The sequence below is a fragment of the Psittacula echo genome (genome assembly GCF_963264785.1).
Source record: "Psittacula echo genome assembly, chromosome: 5".
Classification (NCBI taxonomy): Eukaryota; Metazoa; Chordata; class Aves; order Psittaciformes; family Psittacidae; genus Psittacula; species Psittacula echo.
In genome coordinates, this window is record NC_137739.1 from 55,719,439 (window position 1) to 55,740,592 (window position 21,154).

The following is a 21,154-nucleotide window of genomic DNA, read 5'->3' on the forward strand; positions in this document are numbered from 1 at the left end:
TAGATAGAAACTATGAGATTACATACTACTTTTTGTGCTCCGTGCATAATATTAATTTTTACCCCTCTTTTTAGTTTAACAATTTCCCATGATAACTTTGCCTATACCTTGAAATATAAATGCAGGCTATGAAGTTTTCCACAAAGCATAAAACAAATCAGGTACAACAGAATTAACAACTAAATAACATCTGCTTTATTTCCTATGCACTTATATTTAAAAGGGCAAATAAGGCCTCAGGGAGATCATCTTAGCAGAAAATTATTCAAATCTAAGAAGAATAACACAGTATTTAATATTATATCAGGGTCTTGGCGCTATCATTTTAAACAAGTGAAGGATAACAATAGAAACATTCAAGCTTGAAAGATCAAAGCATGTTCTCTTTCAAAGTTCTTTGTAAGTGAAGGAAGAAAGTCTTGACAGGATCTTACTATTCTTGTAAAGCAAATAACCTGCCCTGTTCTATAAAATACTTACAAGAATGTTTTTATTTGTTATTGCTATTGTTGTCATGGTTTAACCCCAGCTGGCAACTAAGTACCACACAGTAACTTGCTCATGCCACACACATACCCCCACCCCACCCCTCAGTCACAGTGGGAGAGGAGAATCAGAAAAAAGGTAAAATCTACGGGTTAAGAACAGTTTAATAATTGAAATAAAATATTATCATAACAATATTATAATTATGAGTGTGTCAGGGAGATAATAAAAAGACAAGAATAAAACCCAAGAAAGACAAGTGATACACAATACAATTGCTCACCACTGATGCCCAGCCCACCCCCAGCAGCCATCAGTGGCTTCTGGACAACTCCCCCAGTTTCTACACCGAACATGACATGCTGTGGTATGGAATATCCCTTTGGCTGGTTCAGGTCAGGTGTCCTGTGTGCTCCCTCTCAGCTTCTTGTGCCCCTCTTCACTAGCAAAGCATGGGAAACAAACAAGTCCTTCACTTAGGGTAAGCACTATCTAGCAACACCTACACCACATTGTTTTATCAATATTATTCCCAGACTAAATAATAAAAAAAAAACCAAAACCCCAAAAACATAGCACTGTACCAGCTACAAGGAAGAAAACTAACCCTATGGCAGCGGAAACCAGGACAGTTGTTTTGCTATTATTTGTTACTATATTGCACAAAATAAGTAATTAAGTCAGCTAATAGAAGCTGTAATTAAACTTACATAAAAATTTACTTTCATCTGGTCTGAGTCTACATACAAAATGACTACTAATAAAATGATTAAAGAGAGTAAAGAATACTTATTTTGTCTGCCAAAAAAAAAAAAAAAGAAAAAGTACTCCATCATTATTATATTGAGTCCTGAATAAAGGCCAGAATAAAGTTTTCGAAGGAACACAAGAAATGAAAACCTGAGAGGTGACAGCTTCCTTCAGAAACTGAGGTAACAGAATACAGTGAAAGATCGTACCATGACACAGGGAGGTATGCAAATAGTAGTCTAACATATTACATAAAAAGATGCAAACGAGGTAAGAAGTCAGCCATATTTATACACTGTATCAACTCATAAGGCATGTTAATAGCTCTCCAGCTTCACCCACATGCAAAGTTTTTGTAGAAGTACTTTATTCTGCTCATAAGTCAGGTTAGCATCAGCCATTTATAGATGTCAAAATAGCATCTCCTCACCATGCAGCCTTCCATTTCTTCAGGCTTCATTAGATCCTTGAAAAAGTTTAATACAAAAGATGTGGAACCAAAGCATTTATTTTAATAGAATTTATTTCTGATTTAGAAATCAGAATATTTTTAATAGAATTTATTCTGGAAATTCTGATTCATGGACCTTGTATCAGTTAGCCTATTTTCTCATTGATCATTTTCATGCATTAGCTTTATCTCTTTTTCCTTTGATCATATTGTCAAGGTTTAAGCCAGTTGGCAAGTCAGCCACATAGTTTCTACCCCCCGCCCTCTCCCTGAGGAATGGGGAGGAGAATCGAAAGAATGCAACTCTCACGGGTTGAGATAAGAACAGTCCAGTAACTAAGATATAACACAAACCACTGCTGCTACCACCAATAATAGTAATAAGAGAAATAACAAGGGAAGAGAATACAATAACCACACACCGAAAATGAGCCCGACCAAGCAGAGAGTGCCCTTCTGGGTAACTCCCAGTTACATCCCCGGGCATGACGTGCTGTGGTATGGAATACCTCTTTGGCTAGTTCGGGTCAGGTGTCCTGTCCCTGCTTCCTCCCGGCTTCCCCTCCTCCCTGGCAGAGCATGAGACTCACAAAGTCCTTGGTCAGAGTAAACATTCTGACCAGCAACTGAAAACATTGGTTTTATAAGTACTGTCCCCAGGCCAAAAGTCAAAAACACAGTGCTGCACCAGCTATTAAGAAGGAGAAAAAGTGACTGCTACTGCTGGACCCAGGACACACATTCTTCTAGCTCTACCTATAAGATTCCCAGCTATCCACATTCTCTTCATGTGTTCAAAAACTTGCTCTTCTGCTGGGGCAGTACCTTAGAGGGAGAGTGCAAGGAAGCATACACACGCATGCATGAATTGGACAAGTAATATCCTCAAAACAGTCACTGCAGGTCTTGAGATAATGTTAAGCCTTAACGCCAAGAATTAGCCTCATATGACATTTCCTCCCCTCTCTCTTTTTATATAAAAAAATCTGGCTTCAGTTCCTTTGGTTAAAGAATTCTCATCACTGGCTATATTATGCTTTTTCTTCTACCGTTACACTTTTAGACAATTATAGCTAGGGACAGAAAGTTATCACCGATTACTAATATTATGGGAATACCACAGAAACATAGAATGGTTTAGGTTGAAAAGGGACCTCTGAAGGTCATCTAGTCCAACACTCCTGCAATGAGCAGGGGCATCGTCAACTAGATAAAGTTGCTCAGAACCCCATCCAATCTGACCTTTGATGTTGCCAGGGATTGGGCATCTACCACCTCTCTGGACAACCTGTTCCAGCATATCAGCACTATTATTGTAAAAACAGCCTTCCTTATATCCAGTCTCTATCGACCATCTTTTAGTTTAAAGCCATGACTCTTTATCCTATCAGTGCAGGCCCTACTAAAAGGCTGTCCCCATTTTTCTTATAAGCCTCCTTTAAGTATTAAAAGGCTGCAATAACATCTCTCCTGAGCCTTCTCTTCTGCAGACTGAACAAGCCCAACTCTCTCATCCTGTCCCCATAGGATATAAAATATTAAACTACAAGTTCCTGATCAGAGACTAATAAATGGCTTTTGGCTGGGGACAGTGAGGTCCATCCCTCTCAGAACATTTAACATTGATCAGTAAAATCTAATTAGTATTTCCCCTTCATGATAAATATGGAGAGCTAGAAAGCTATGTTTTTTGTGGTGTTCCATATAATGTCATTAATTTTAATTAGAACCAAAGCCTGTCTTACTTCATTTTGAAGTACAGAAGGGATGAGAAGAAAATTCACCACAGTTCTTTATACATACAAATTAAGCAAAAGGGAGCAACTGCACAGGATTTGACAGTGCTTTTGGCTCTTTCTTTTTGGCAGATAAAAGCAGCATTAGCAATGCTGCCTGAGACTCTTGAATAACTCCTCTTTGCCTGGGTTATGGAATGCCACAGTTGAGAAATAACTTCTATACCTACTGCCCGTGTTGCAAACTCAGGTTTTATTCAGCAATGATATTGGGTTCAAACATAGTTTATTACATTTGCACTTTCTGTCAGCAAGGGATAACAAAGCACCTAACTTGGTTTTCTTGGTTATCACTAGCACATTACAAAATTAGAGTTTGTAATAAGTAGTTGATAAAATACATCTGAATGTGCCACACAGGTATTATAATTAGTAGAATCATAAAATTCTTTCTCCCTCTTCTTACCAAAAATGGAACCACCAACATACCTCTTTTTTCTCTGTGAACTTCTTCCAAAAGTTTTTCTTGCTTTTTTATCTGTTTAAAAAGAGACTGATGTTCAGCCTCCTTGACCTGTGTAAAGTGCCTGAGCTGTTCTCGGCTCTCCCGTAGGTAGCAACGCAGCTTTTTTTCCTTACTTTCTCTCTCCTTTACCTCCTCACACAGCCACTGAAGCTTAGTCTACATTAAAAAAAGAATAAAAAAATGGGATAATAAAAAGTAAAGAATTCTAATGAAAATAAGACAAATGTTAACTGATCAAGTTACCTTTGGAGTCAGAGATTACTCATTTGTACCCATTACTAAATAGTAACAATAAAAGGTTCATTCAGATACATTAAGAGGACATATATTGACCTTCAAAGAGTCTCAACAGACAGATATATTTTGGTTGATAATTGTATGTGAAGAAGCAATACACAGATTTTGGTGTTGGTCTTTTTTTTCGTTTGGCTGGTTGTGTTTGGGTTTTGTTGTTTTTTAGCAGTTTGGGGGGATATTCAGGGGTTTTAGGGGGGATGATTTTGGGGATTTTTTTGTTTGGTTTGGTTTTTTTTGTTGGGTTTTTTGTTGTTGTTGTTGTTTGGTTTGTTTTTTTTTTTCTTTTTATCAGGAGCATGAATTTGCTAGCATATGCCTGGAAATTCGCATTGAATTACTGTATACCTAAACATCAAGAGATATACTTTCTTTCCAAATATCTTTCACTTTCGATTGTATGTTGACAGAATTTCGATTGTATGTTGACAGAATTTAAAGCATTTATTGATTGAAAAAAAAAAAAAGGTACGCTAATTCTTTTCTGGTCAGTAAAAGTTAGTATCTAAGGTTCATGCAAAGGAAAACAAAAAGAGAGTTCAGGTAAGATATGTCATGGTCAATATGGTAAATCTCAGTAAAATTTCAGGAGATTGACTATTACCTTTGTTTCTGCTAACCAGCGATGAGGATCATTCAGAACTGTTGGTGTAAGTGATACTGCCTATGGAATCATAGGGGAGAAAGAAACAGTAATAAAAATGGGAATTGGACACAGAAAAGAAAAAAAGTCTTTCCCACTACTGGAAATGCATCAAAAAATATTCTTTGCTAAAAATCCAGCTTGGAAATTATATCTGTAAATGGATTAATGTAACTATTTAACCATAAATCAGTCACATTTAAAAGCAAATTATGCAAACTCACTGATACAAATTTTCCTTAATGGTGCAGCTTCACTAAATTGCAACAGTAGTAAGTTGTATTCTGAATCTGCATAGATTTCTTCTAAGAATCACTGATGCAACAATGCATTTCAAACATCGCCAGCACATATCTCTGAATCAAGGTATATATTCTCAGTTTGAAACTGTATGCCCTTTTTTGAGAATATAATAATATTTCCAAATAATATAATCAGACTCTACTTAAAAACTACTATTTCTTAAGGCCAACTGCAAAGTCATTCAACCATTTTTTCCTGCATTCTGCAGAGCAGTGGCTGCACATAAACCAGAAGTAGCAGAAGCAATTGTTGTCTATCATATACTGTTATCAGTATATCTATAGAAATGCTATGTGCCACATAAATGTCTTATCAAAAGTAAAAAATGAAAATCCCCCAAATCTTTAATTATGCTTCATGATGATGTTCTTAGTGCTTTCATGAAAAAGACAAATCACTTGTTTTCAGTATTTGATGGGCATAAAAAGAAAATCATGATCTTCCCTACGTGGATAAAAAGAAAATAAATTTGTGTTGGAATGCTTCATTAATACTTCATACAAGGAGAAAATGTGATAGGTCTTTCTGCATTCTGCATTCACCAGTGAAGTGATAGGTGACAACAATGCACACAAACTCAGCTACAAACATTCATTAAGGAAATAACAAAACCTGCAGAATACTTAGAATTACTTTTAATTTCTCCATGGAGTCCCGAGAAAAAATTTCACAAGCAACATCAATTTCACTTCCTATCATGGTGAGAATAGATTCCTGTTCCATTTCTAAGTGACGCAGCTGATCCTTAAACTGCAGTCTAGCCTCTTCCATCCTCCTCAAATGATCTTCTTCATTGCTGATCTGTTTATTCTGGAGTGAAAGAGGAAAACAAAATAAATTATTCCATTCATATTATAACACATCATTAGCACAATGTGATAATAACACTAAACTCACTCATTCACCAAGTTCAGTTCCTTACCATGGAAAATAATATCTTCTAATAGTACTCATAAGTTCTCCTCTTGATCCTCCTTATTCTCCCTCAAATCAGTTATGAAGAAACTGCCATCAAATGCAAACCAAACAATCATAGAGCCTCTTTTCAGAGTCAAAACTAGGCATTCTATTATAAATCTATTTTTCACACTAGAATAGGCAGCCTAAGACAAATATTCCCCTTTTTATCTTTTGCCCTAAACCAGTTAAAGGCATTTAATCTCTATCATCAAAGAGATCTCTGAAGGACACCTGCATAGGCAGTCAGTGTGTTCTCAAAGGAGAAGTATTCAAAGAATATCTCATCAGACAGTGACCGGCACTGTGGAAAGCATTTTATGTTATCATCCAGTGTCAGAAAGATTATTAAATATGTTGCATCCCTTTTTAAAAATTCATATTCTCCTCCTTTATATCTATGACTGAAGCACCATCTGAGTAAAACTTAACCCAGGAGCAGTTTTGTTAAACTATATATTGAATTATGCATTGTCATTAGTATGACAAAACTGTCTTGTGAGAAATGAAGTTGCTTCAGACCTGTTTGCTGCTGAGATCAGGAGGATGTAATGCAGCATAAGCTAAACACTTTAGCAAGTACATTTCAGTATGTTCAAGTGTGCTGAGAATGGTGAGAAAAGCAAGAATAATAATTTTGAAAATTTATTAATTATAGACCTCTGCAACAACAAGGTGCAAGAGTGTAAGTTTTATTTATTGGAAATCTTCATACATTGCTCTCATTAGACACAAATGTGGAGCTAGGTAATTTCTAACATACAAATTCTGGGAAGGGGAAATACATGGAATCATAGAATCATTCGGGGTAAAAAAGACCTTTATGATCATCCGAGTCCAATTGTTAACCTAACACTGCGAAGTCCATCACTAAACTATGTCCCTAAGCACCACACCTACACATCCTTTAAATACCTCCAGGGATGGTGACTCAAATCACTGCCCTGGGCAGCCTGCTCAAATGCTCTCCTACCAGCACCAGCATCAAACTGGTAGAAGTGCAATGAATGACAAACTATAGTTACCTATATTAGAAATACAGCAGGTAACAGGACTTCTATTTCTATGCCAAAACAGTATTAGCAAATCTTTGGAGGGATATAATTCATGACTCAGTCAAAGCACTTCTGCATTATTTGACTTATACAGAAATTGCGCACTACATTATGATTGTATATTCTTTACTATGCACATGTATTTTTTGTATTTTAATTTTACTGTCTATTTCTATAATTCATCATTTATTTTAGATAATTATCAGCAGAGAGATGTATCATGGTTAAAACTAGGTAAGTTTACCTTTTTCTCCAGTTCTTGTTTTATAAATTCACATTTCCGCCTGAGTTTCATATTTTCTTCTTCATTTTGGGTTAATTCTTCTGTCAATTTATCACACTCAAATTTTATCTTCTCTAGTTGCTGACATTGAGCTTTCACTATGTTCTTCTCTTCTAAAAGCTCCATCTGATGGTAATGGGAAAATAGATAGATTACAAAGTCACCATATGGGTTATTTTAAAACACTCTCAGACCGCAGTTTCAAATCCATGGAAATATATTATGGAAGTATATTTGTATTTAATTTTTTACATTTAAGTTATATTAAGTGTAATCACTCATCTGAACATGGAAAACATGTATCACAGAGTTGTAGAACCATACAGTGTTTTAAAAGCAGTAAACGTCTCAGATTCTGCATTTCAACTCTGCTACACTCAGCAGCTTACATCACCTTAAGAAGCCCAATATTTATGCAATTTTTCCATTACTGAAATAATTTGGAATCATAAAGTCCAGGACTACCATTTCATTTCAGAACCTAATACTAAATTTATATCTGCAAGGAAATAAGTGCAAAGATTTGGTATTTTTATTTCTAGAACTGGGTTTCATGCTATTCATGAAAACACTGCAGAGAAAAATGAAGAACAACATTTAAGTGCCTTGAAATTTCTAACTAGGTGAGTGAATCAAGTATATTGACTTCCAGTGGAAAAGATAACTGATTAAAATTGACAGATTCTCTAGAATATCTAGAAAATGAAAAAAAAAAAACAAATACAAAGAAGGAAATTACACACATATTACTCAAAAGCAGCTTCATATTTGATGAATTGTGGGATACAGGTACACACAAAAATTTGCCTGCAGAGTAAAATCCTTCCTGAGGAAAAGCAGAAATTCCATTCTCCCAATTACAGTACAAATATAACTTTTACGGGGAAGAAGGGTAAAGGGAGAAGTTATGTGAGTCAGTTTAGACACCAGAGCCAACAAAGTACAAAAACTCCTCTGAAGGACAATTTTGAGAAAGAACTTTAGTGTCCTAAGTCCACAAAGACTTATGAACACAAAGATAAGCCTGCAATGCCTAAAACATTTTCTATGAATATGCTTACAAAATCGACTTTTCAGTTCCTACTAAAGCTAATTGCATTATAATGTCTATGCAGATGGAGACAATCCAAAAAACAAATTCCTCACTTATATTACCTTTGAGACACAATGAAGATAACTTTTATTAATTTCTGATATGGACAAGCAGATCCATAATTTATTTGATCATAATTTAATTGATAATTTAATTAATCTTAATTTGATTAATCTTTATTGAACACATATTCCACATTTGATAATCTTCAGGAAAAAAATAACTATACCCACCTGGTATATGTATAGAAGAAAAGAATACGTATACATACACAATTTTATGTATCAAGATACATACCTCTACAAAATTTTACATTAAAGATTAATATTTGAAAGCGTTATCAGGCACAAGGACATATTGTATTTCATTATTCTAAGAGAACAAGGGTGTTTTTAAAGCAAATGAGGATACATAGCAAAATAAGGGACAAATTCAGAGCTTCTAAACACATAGCTGACTGGGGAACACTAAGCAAACCACTTAATTTCCTATGGCTAGTTTATCTAACATTTCAAATAATAAAAAAAGACATCATAAAGACATTGGTTGGGAATCCATCAGAATATTCTACCAGAAATGGAATTAAAAGCTTAAGCACCAGAATCTCAGTACTGAGACAGTAAGATCCTTCTCAAGACTTACACATTACACAAAATTCTATGTTCTTTTCCAGTTCTACTGCAACATAGAACATTCTTATGGTACCTCCTCTACTATCTCAAAAAATCCTTAACTACCTGCTAATTTTTCAATCCAGTGCAGCACTACAGAAAGCCAGACAAGAAGCAGAAAGTATCATACAGAGGAGGCAAGAGAGGGAAGAACAATGAGGATCAAGTCACTTCTTTTTACAACCTAGGCAGCAGTTGGTCCTGTAAACACAGGTCTCTGCACCCTTGATTTCCTGAAAGTAACTCAAAATTCCTCCTCTAGTTAAGTTTAAGGCTTTGGGTCTTGAGCTAAATTTTCCTGTACTCTCCAAGTCTCTCCCAACCGACTTTCATTTTTAAGACTTTAACATTAATAACCTCTGGACAGGGTTATGTATATTCTTTCCCAAAAGCAGTTACAAAGGTGGGACAAGGGTGAGACATAAATAAGGTCAAGATTAGTACTGCAACAGTAAGAGAAAATTAGAATTGGGGAAAAAAAAAAACAAACAACACACCCAACAAAAAACTCTTCCATTGGATTTCCCTAAATTCCACCCTAAAACCACAACACTTAAATACAATTAGATAAAAGGCATGCTAAGTTTTACTGTAATTTGGAAGAAAAACTATGTCCATAAAAGTGAAAACCCAACTGCGATGTAATGATGACTTCAGACAAAAAGTAACCAAATCATCTGCATGGTGACATCTTCTCATCAGGTCTTCCTACAGATAGATATGATTATTTATTTTACAGCACATATAGTCTCTGAAGCAAGACAGTGTTGTCATTATCATTCTGTGTACTTCTAAAGAAAGAAGCCCACCCTATTATTTTACAAAATCCATCTCCCTCAAGCCCCCTGTTATCTGTTTCAGAGACACAGTGCTGTAAAGAAACTGTGTGTAGATTAAGGATTCTGGGAATTCATGGCACTGGAAATAAAAGAAAGCAGTTAATTTTTTAAATATTCTGTTCAGATATAACAATCAGTACCAATATCAAGGACCTTACCACAAGATTGGTGGTAAGAAAAGGTTTCAGTAGAAAAGGAACATATGGTATGATCAACTCATTATTTGATTACTGCCATCCAGAATACACTTTCCTTCTCGCCCCTTAACATTAAATGTATATTTTTAATTTCTATGTCATTGTCAAAGAAAAAACACATATTTTGAAAGATCACTGAAATAACAAGACACGCCACAAATTAAGTCCCCAGTGTTAAGCACTGCTGTCAAAATATTTTGATTTTAATGATCCTTCCACTAACAACACTCCAGATTTTTATTGCTATCTCCATTAGATACTTTCTGTGTTAGCAAGATCTTGAGAATTATTGTCAGTTATTATCATAAATCATATACTAAATAATTAACCATACTTTTCTAAGTAACATCAATTCATAACTGCAAAAAAGAGGAAAATATGAATTTATAACTAGCTGCATATTTGTGAGAAGGGAAATAAACATGTTTAAATTACTTACAACGAAGTAAATCATAAATCACTTAAGCTTTGATCAAGGATTTTATAGCTTTTTTATGATTAAATTGGTAGAATTTTGACATGAGCAAATTTTATTTTGATGGGACCAGGTGGAAAGTGTATTTATAGTGCTTCAAAAGCATACTCAAAATATGTCAGTAATTTACAACCTATCTGGAAAACTGCTGCCTCCATTAATATAAATATACAAAATAGTATTTCGTATGTCCTAGTAATAATCTTGCATATATATTTAACCATGTAATAAAAACTGCTTCAATAGAAGTGCAATGTATAGTGCATTCAACTGTTGACAGTTAATTGTACATTTTAGACCACTTCAACTTAACTTTTCAATTGTATTCTACCAGTTAAAGCCACTAAAACTCTCTATTTCTTTTCAATGCAATAGCCTTGAATAAGGAGCAGCTGATGTAAACTAAAGCCATTAACTTGTGTATTCCTAAATAAAATGCTATATTTCATCATTTACTATTTGAACATAGCCACTTTTCTGAGAAACAGTACAGAAATTAGAAATTCTAAAAATTCCTTGAAACAGAACTTTCAAAATTAACCTTAGCAAATGTTACACATTATCACTTGGCATTCTGAAAGTGTTACCAGACGAATTGCATGATGCAGAAAAAGTCATTTTAAAGATTTACAAAAATGCATCATTCCTGAAACATGAAAGATTTTTAATAGAGCCATGACAATAATTGTAAAAGTAAGAACTAAAGAAAGGATCAAATCATATTAAAACACTACAGCCTCATATATCTCCTCCTGTTCTGATCATAAATATACCTATTTCACTACTTTTGAAGTAAGAAAAGCTCTTCACCTAAAACTGTTACTGTTAAACTTTTTTTACCCTGAACTTTAAACCTTTATAATGACCTGCAATAAAATTTGTGTTAAATGTTTTAAAGCCCAAGTTGTACTACCTTCATCATTCAATAGGGGGGAGAGCGGAAGCCTTTTCAGAATAAAGTACCTTTAGCATTCTAATCTGAGCCTCTGCATCACCCTTTTCTTGTTTAAGGAGTTTCGTGAGCTCTTGAATGTTTCGTTCATGTTTGATTTTAGCATTTTGTAATTCTGATTGAAGATCTGCCAGCTCCTGTTGGTGAACTTCTCTTTCCATCTTCAGCTGCCTGTTAGCTGAAGTCATCTCTTCATTCTTAGATTCCTGCTGTTTCTGGAGATCTGAGAGGCTCTTACGTAATTCTTTTTTGACTTTCTCCTCTTCTGCTATTCTATTTGTTAGTTCCACATGTACAGAGCTTAGGTTTGTTACATCTGCTTGCACTTCTAAGAGTCTTTCTTGGTCTTTTTTACGGATCAAGTTACTAGTTGCAAGTTCTGTCTCCAAGTGTTCCTTTTCAGTTTGTATTTGATTTTGTAGTAAGACTTGCTTTTTCAACTCATTCTCCAGTTTATTTACAGTACCTTGAACCTCTTTCATCTCTTCTTCAAGAGATACCTGGTGAGACTTCATTTCATTCAGTTCTGCCTCTTTGCAGTGGAGGAGTTCTTCCTGGTGGGCTCTCTTTGTAAGCACATCATTCAGCTCTTTCTGAAGGTTTTCTATTTGGTGTATAGCAGAGAGAAGTTGACTTCTGAGGTCATCCTTTTCTTTGAGGGCCTAGGAAACAAGAAAAAAATCCAGTGCAACCTAAGCTAATGAAAGAAAATTACTGGATGTCCTTAGACATGTTAATGTCTAATGAACAATTAGCATACTTTGTTCTGTTAAAAACACAGAAATTTTGCTTGTTTTGAATTCAGTTCAAATGTATTCGGTGTTTAGACACAGAACATTTGTGACATCAAACATATACTTGTCCTGACACAATTTAGCCTCCCAAGCAGGGATAGTTTTGGATAATCCTCTGCTTTTCTTACCCTCTTTGCAAACTCAGATGTGTTTCTTTGCTGGTCCCTCCAAAGAGCAAGATGAAGGAAATGAGGCAATACAGTAATGCAGCAGAATACAGGGATGAATAATGGTCACACAGACCTTACCTATAGGTCCATTTCATAGGCTGACTTTTTCCATTTATTTTTTCTAAAATATTACATATGAAGTATATTAATTTTTTTTTTTTTGGAATCTGCACACAGTAGATGAATGAGCAGCGGTTAAAAGCCTGGTTCGCTCATGCATCAAAGCCAAGAAATGAAGACTTCATCTTAAAAAATCAGCCACATTTAATAAAAAATTCCACTGTTTTCCTAAGGGGCCTAAGGGCTGCAGTTTTCTTCCCCAGCACTGATGTATTTCAAGTTTAAAAAAATCCTCGAAAATGTGCTAAATTATAGGGAAAAAATTGCACTGCAAATACATGTGTGTTACTAAATACTGTATTTCATTAAACTCATGTTACACACACCATTCTGGATTCTTACTTATCTCAAGTTATATTTAATTTGTTTTAACATTGTTTAAAATAAGAAGAAATTCATGGTACCGCTATCATAAGTCACACACAACTTCTGCTACAGGAAAAAATTATAAAATGCTCAACATTGGATTTCCTGATATATATCACAAGCTACTGGATTCTTTGAACCAGCTTAAATAAATTTTATTCTGAATTTTATTATTTCCACGAATTCCAAAACCAGTACACATTTCTTATAGCAAGATTACTTGAAATAATTCAGAAAAAAGAAAATTAACAGTTTGCAGGTTAAAAAAAAAACAATAAACCCATTTATAATTACATCAAGAATAAGCAATGGAAAACAAAATACAAAAATAATAAATCAAGGTGATGAGGTAATGACCATTGTGCCTTTTTTCTTGAAGAGGAAAAAAAAAAAAAAATAAATCAGTGTTTGACTTTGATTGTAAGCATGTTTTCTACATAACATACTTGGAAAAAAATACATTCCAAAGACACAAGATGGTAGAGATTCTACTGTCAACCAACATCAAGGATAACCACGTAAGCAAGACTTCAGCCAAATTACACCAGTAACTCCAAAAGAATGAAATCTAAACAGTCTTTCTATAGCCCACCCATTGTCTGCAACAATTTAGAACATCTCAAAATTGCAAGTTATGACCGTAATCCACTTTTGAAAATTTACTATTAACCCTTTAAAGTCCTATAACAGAAAGCAAAGACAACAGACTGCCATTTCTCCTTTCTCTTCATTTTTATAACTTTTTGTCTCAGATGTTAATTGTCTGTATATTTCAAAGCTGGTTAAATTATGCTCATCTACTTCCCTGATGCTTATCACGAATGTTGCATTTAGATTGATTATATCCTCATATGAAAACTGTCTACAACTTTGTATTGAGAACATGAAATACTGTTTATATTTTTTTCTCTTCCACAATGACACACATTTTATTTGATATAACATATCCGCTAATAGATTTTCTTCAGGAGTGATGCTTACCTCAAATTGTTTGCAGGATGCTTGATGATTTTAAAAATAAGAACAAATACTGACAGCATTTCTTAAATGGAGCTTAAACCAAAGTGACTACATTTGGCATTTTTATGCCTTTGTCACATAAAAAGAGGTAAAATCCATGTCAAAGACTCTTATGTGACAAAGAAAATTTCAATGTGGATAGCTCTATTAATTGCCATTATAAAGACCTGTCCATGGATTTACACAAAGAGTGATTTCAGAACCTTTTGGGGCTCCTTCTGCTTATTATTCGCAACTTTCTCTCCTCTACTTTTTGCTTCTTATTTTTCTGAGACACACATATGATTTCTAAATGATTCAGGTTTTCTTCCTTTCCTCAACACCTCCATTTGCCTAGGTAAGAGATGACTAACTTCTGAAATGTTTGCAAACCTTACTTCCTCAGACAACTGCTAGGACTAATCAATACATGATTACTATGGAATCAATTGTTGGAGCATGGATAGAGCAAATAATAAAGAATAAGGAATATGATAGGCAGTTCAGGAGAGAAATAGCAGGCCCAGGAATCACAGCTTAGATCTGGTAGAGTTTATTAATTTCAATTCAGTATTAAACACATTGTGGCTTCAAATATAGAAAATTAATAATACAGTAGTAGCACATAGCATTACAGTCTGCTAGTAATCTGACATACATGATGAAAGTAAACACTTTCCAAGATGTGACCACCGTTCACTACATAAGACAATGCACAACTTGAACATGAGTTATTACTTCATGTGATTTTTTTTTAAATAACATCACATTATTTCCTTTAAAATTAACTAAAAACAAGCTAAGCTACCTTAAGTGTTAAATGAAAAGATAAAGTAAAAGCAACATTCGTAGAGAAACTTTTTCTTTGCAAGAAGAAAGCTTTGATTAAGTGAAGAGCTTGGAATATATACTGGATAAAGAAGCAAATGCAAAACTCTCTAATATCTAAAAAATACTGCCACCTATTAGCCGTTTTGTAGCTCACCAGGAAATTTGATGCAGGACTTCAGGTGAAAAGTGGTTTAAATCACAGTTTGCATAACCTAATCCTTATCTTCATTCCTAAAAAAAAAAAAAAAAGAAACAGTACAACCACACACCCCCCCCAGCCAATCTTACCTGGCTGTTCTTGTCCATCAGTTGGTTGATGGTTTCATTTTGTTTTTCCACCTCATGATCCAGTTTCTTATATTTCAGCTTCCATTGGCGGATAGTTTCCTGTGCTCTCACTTTCAGATCTTCTCTTTTTTTCTCAGCCTCCAGCCTGAGTGCCTCTGCTTGCTTGAATTCAGAGAAGTACCGTTCTGCTTCTTTGGTACTCTCTTCCACCTGCTGAGCTAATTCAGCAGTCTGGAGTTCAGTCTGTCTACGGCCATCCTCACAAGCCTTGTAGCAACTCTGTATCTCCTTTAGCTGGTCCAGAATTTTTTCCTGCTGCTTCTCCCTGTTTTCCAGGTCAGATGTTAACTCCTGGAATCATCATAGTAGAATATGAAAATTCCAACTCTATACAGTATGAAATCTTACCAAACAACATACAGCAACATTAAATAGCATTTCTATCTAAAATAGGAACAGCATAAAAGATCCTTTTGACTACTACCACGAAAATGCTGTAAGCCCACAGAATCTCCCCCTCTGCAATGGTCAAGAATTTCAACAAAGATATAACATACGTGGTTACTCTATACCATTTATACTTTCTGTATTTGTTCCTCATCTGCTTGTTCTTCTTAGTTTTTATATTTTAAGTTTGAGAAGGAATCATTGACCAGGATTCTCATATATTACACACTAAACAAATATGGACTAAAGAAAATAATAAGATGTGAAGAGATGAACTTAAACACTTGAGAAGAAACAGATAATTGGCAAGGAAAGAACAGCATTCACCACAGACAGTAGATGTTTCTAGAACAAAGTGCAAAGACATTTGAAAATGTAGCAAGCATATTACAGCCAACATTAGCTGGCCTTTCAATATTGAATTAAATTGAAACCACACATTTTATTAATAATAAGTGCTGCTCATCTCAAATCTGGTATTTGCCAGGACAGTCTCACAAGCAAGTCAGGAAAAATGTTTTCCATATACCTTCTGCAAGAGCATATTCAGAAACCAGTTACTGAGGCTTCACTCACAAAACTGAATTTTATTAAGATCATCACACAGAACTTCATATTAGTATTCTGTATTTTGGGCCTACTTATACTGTTTTCATACTGTTCGGTATTTTCATTAATCATAGAACAGTTTGGGTTGGAAGGGACCTTCAAAGGTCATCTAGTCCAACCCCCACTGCAGTAAGCATCTAGTCTTCAACTAGGCGGGTCTGCAAAGGTATTGATTTCTCTTATTTTGTAAGAATATATCTTTACTTTCAGAAAAGTGTTATTAATTATTGATCTTCAGATATCTTGACTCATATAATGAATAAACTGGCTAACATTTTCATCATTTGAGGATGAAAAGCCACAAAAGTAATTTTAATGAGGATAAGATCTTAATCTTCATAAGACTGAAAGACTTACATTACTGAAGAATTCTCATCTTAAATAAGCAAATCAGTAACTTTCCACCAGAAAATTTGAAGTATTTTAGTAAACTGACTGTCTGCTGTTACACTCTAGTGGACAATATTGTAAGACTACTTCGACCTAATTTGATTTACTAATTACTTCTCATTCTAACAATTTTACAAGTATAAGAGTCTAAAAATGCTTATGAAAACACTAGAGTATTGCATCTCACAATGTGTGTACTTTATTTATTTCTTAGCCTAACAGTCAGGTCATAACAGTCAGCCTAACAGCCCCATATCTATATAGTTCCAGGCGGAAAAATATATTTAAGATAGCTGCATACATTTGCAAGATCTTACAGAAGCATGCCCAGGTGCTACAGCAACTGAAATAAAAATTCTCTCTATTAAATTTAAAATATAATTTAAAATTGAACTCACTTCTAAACATGAGTTTAAGAATGTGATTATAATCTTTTTCATCCTTTCCATTTTACATCATATTGTGCGTTTATGGCAACTGTCATGGACTAAATATACCACACAACTCAAAATGTTGAACAATGACATTTAAATAAATCAAAGGAAATTTCTAATATCACATGTACACCAGAGGCAAGCAAAGTTACTTCCCACTAACTAAAGATAAATTACACTTCAGTCAAACATGACTGGTCACTTCCAACTGGGAATCAGACTATCTGATAGGAGCAGCTGTTAGAACAGGCTTGACAAAATGCTTTCTTAGTACCTAAGTTTAGAAATTCACATCCTTGCATTCCTTGATGTCTCATCAAAACAAAAACACACTAGCTATTTTCCTGTTACTTCCTCTGTAGAAGAATGGCAGTGGGAAGCAGATAAGAAGTACAAAGTGTTTTCTGTTGAGATAATCAGGGAAGTCAAAGATTTCAAACTTGGAGCAATGGCAATAACCCCAACTGAGAAGTCTTTCAGAAGAAGTATTTCCGAGAGCAGGAAATAAGTATCAGAATGTCATTCTGACCCTCAAGAAAGTATGTTCTACAAGCAAAAGTTTTAAGAAAAGTTTTTATCCAATTATCTCCTGCCACCAAAGTAATTGGCATTTCTCAGGTCCCACAAAACTAAAAAACTAGCATTGTTTCAGATTAGTCTGGAGTTGCACTGGTCAGCTAGAACACAAATGCTGGTGGGCATCAGGAAATGAGTTCTGCTTGCCTTATCCTCTATAGAAGCACCGTAGGTCTTTTTAAACCTGTTCAATGAACCAATTTCATAAAGCACATAGGAACTTATTTTGAGACTTCAGTTTTTTCCGAACATAATTTGTTGTATTAGTTCAATTTAAATTGGCACAGAAGTTGACAAGTGAAAACAGCAGATGTAAATTGCATAGCATGTTCCTGTAAATTTATGAAAAGACAAAAAAAAATCCTACTTTTGAATTCGACAAGTAATGCAATGCCATTTCAAATAAAGTTACCTTCACTAGAAAAATAAACATAAAATACAGACCTCCCCGGCTTACCGAATGCCCCAATACAAGTACAACAAATGTTAAATACTTGACTACTGAAATCCCACATAAGGTTTTGAAAATATCCTTACTTCTCCTTACAGTACTGAAAGACAGTAGAAAGCAGTTACTTTTCAGGGATCTTACTACCAATGACAAATCTAAACAAGAAGCACAGAAGTCCACTGTATCAAATAAGAAGGTTACTACCTCCTTATATTTCATTCTGTATTCAAGATAAAAGTCTTCTAAAATTCCAATGTCAGGCTGCTGTTACTCTTTTCACAGAGAATCACTTTAAATAAGTATGTGTTTACCATAAATAAGAATACTAACACTTATTAATGTAATCATTATGTTCCCTCTAATTGCTAAAAAAGAGGAGTTATGACCTGTTTTTCTTAATTACTATACTAGCTCATAGAATAAGGTATCCCAGTTCGTTTAAGTATCCCAGAAAGTTAAACCTTAGTTCTGAAACATGATGAATGAGAAATGAGGAAGTAAATACTAACTTATAAAAGTAACTCCAGAAACCACTATTAAAGGTAACTGCTGATAAAATTAAATCATCTTTTCTTTGTACATGGGAAAGAGAAGCAATCCAAACCAAGAATTCATGGGCAACAGCAAATACGTTTTTTGGTTTATTTAAAAGATTGGAAAGAAAAAACTCTACAAATGCCAATCAATTTTCAAAGTTATTTATAGAATAATCCATGAAGAACATGGCAGTCACTCTAAATTTTAAAGGTTATTCCCTAATATGGCATATCACCTACCTTAAACATATGAGAAATTATTAAAAAAAAAAAAAAAAAACCAACAAGGAAAAAAAACCCCACAACAAAAACCAAAAACAAACAGAAAAAACAACTTACCTGTATGTGCATTACAAGCTGTGCTTTCTCCTTGTCCTTACGCTCTATGCATCTCTTTAGTTCTTCTATCTCTGACATTACAGCATTATGACTCAACTTTGCTTTAAGATCCAAAATATGTTTCTCCAGTTCCTGCTTCTCTCTCTCATATCTTTCAGCTACTATAAAAGAGCAACACCAGAACAGTAAACTCCGTAGAAACACTGACTTGTGGTATATTATTTTTTTTTCCATGTCTCTTTTGGCAGCCTTCTTTACCTGAGACTATTCTACAACTATTGATTTTGAACGAAGTATCTGCGAAAAATGGCTATACTTGTATCATAACATTTTACTGAATGAGACAGTATTTCCAGTTTAACAGTCATTTTATAGGGGTTTCCCCTCCTTTTTTTCTTTTTTTTTTTTATTAAAACAAAATACCCCAACAAAACCAAATAAAATAGAATCAGATGGAAGAAACAATGGTGTAAATGAAACTTGGCTACAAACTTCAAGGCTAAGATTTTATCCCACCAGAGTAATACCTCCTGCTTTGGAAATCACACTACTTGTGAATTTTATGTCTGAATCCTACAATAGAAGTTCTTGATGGAAGTAAGCTATACATTTCCCCAAGCAGAATTTCAAAGGTCTGTAGTCATAAACAACTACTGGAGGCAAAGAAAATCTCCATTTGTATTCTTCCCATGCATCTTTGAAGAAACAGAAATAACACAATAAGAAGAAAAACAACTGCATAAATTATATAGATATATGCGTATCTCTAAATAGGTCCATTACATTGCTCTTGTTTTCTTTATATTTTTATAACAGTTTATAATTATAATACAAATGGAAAAATTAAAACACTCTTTCATTAACATGAAATGAATATTGTTTCAAATAAATTTACTTTTAAGCAGATAGAAATGTAGAATCATAGAACAGTTTGGGTTGGAAAGGACCTTAAGTTCATCTAGTTCCAACCCTCCTGCCATGGGCAGGGACACCTCATACTAGACCATGTCACCCAAGGTTCTGTTCAACCCTGAACACTGTCAGGGACGAAGCATTCACCGCTTCTTTGGACAACCCATTCCAGTGCCTCACCACCCTCACAGTAAAGAACTTCTTCCTTATATCTAACCTGAACTTTCACAGTTTAAGTTTAAACCACTACCATTTGTGCTATCACTACAGTCAGTGATGAAGAGTCGTGCTCTGGCATCCTGGTAGATACATTAAAATGACTGGAGAAAAACTATTAAAATCAACATGTACAAAATCTAGCCATTTCCCAGACAAATCCCAGGGATTTGTAAAACAGGGAGTCAGATTTCTATTTTGATAACCTATTTTAAATAATCTATTTCAAAGATAATTCAATACCTTAAGTATGACAATATACAAATAAGTCATAACCAAATCGATTAAGCATTCAAAGAGACACTGGACCTGGAGCCACTTTTCCTCTATCATCTTGACTAATACATTTTTATGTTAATAAAGAAAAAGATAGTCTTTCTCTAATGCCCTTCTGATAATCCTTGAAAAGTTTAAATATAGATAGGTAACTAACAATGTAGAAAAGACCTTGCTAAAATGGTAATTTAATATGCAATTAATTACATCTTGGAATTGTTTAAAGTATTCTAAATATAATTGTTCCAATTCTAAAATTCTAACATACTGCAAACAGTAGCCCTGACTGCATCACACTGGAAAATTTTTTAACCTCTCTGGAACATGTTGTTATCCCTTAGAAATTTTACCAGAAGTTCATCAGTCTTACTAACCAACTACATAAATTACATTTGCTATGATTTTCAAGATTGAAGAATTTAAACTGCAAATGGCCTGAAACATAAAATTTTAGAAAAATTAGAAAATATTAAAAATATTTCATGTCTTTCTTCTGTAAAATCACTACTTTGCTGAAATTGCCTTTAATAATCTTCATTTTTTTTAACCATGCAAATCATGGTATTTTATCTTAAATTTTAACTCACACTTGTTAATTTTCAGGTGTCAGGACTTATTAACTTAAAGCTGGGGACTTATATGGCTGGTTTTGTTGAAACAGTAGAATAATTAGACTGAAACTCAAAGAC

The 21,154-nt window shown here is 34.3% G+C and overlaps 1 protein-coding gene across 1 annotated transcript in view; it reads right to left on the minus strand.

Annotated features, from left to right (window-relative positions):
- The window catches only part of CEP128 (centrosomal protein 128), a 112,958-nt gene that overhangs the window by 58,430 nt on the left and 33,374 nt on the right, over nucleotides 1-21,154 (minus strand). Inside the window, exons 12-18 of the mRNA XM_080619344.1 lie at nucleotides 19,062-19,222; nucleotides 15,280-15,630; nucleotides 11,723-12,373; nucleotides 7,446-7,610; nucleotides 5,823-5,999; nucleotides 4,848-4,907; nucleotides 3,913-4,105 (exon numbers count right to left, since the gene is read on the minus strand). Coding sequence (XP_080475470.1) covers nucleotides 3,913-4,105; nucleotides 4,848-4,907; nucleotides 5,823-5,999; nucleotides 7,446-7,610; nucleotides 11,723-12,373; nucleotides 15,280-15,630; nucleotides 19,062-19,222 — 1,758 coding nt within the window. The remainder of the gene's footprint in view (nucleotides 1-3,912; nucleotides 4,106-4,847; nucleotides 4,908-5,822; nucleotides 6,000-7,445; nucleotides 7,611-11,722; nucleotides 12,374-15,279; nucleotides 15,631-19,061; nucleotides 19,223-21,154) is intronic.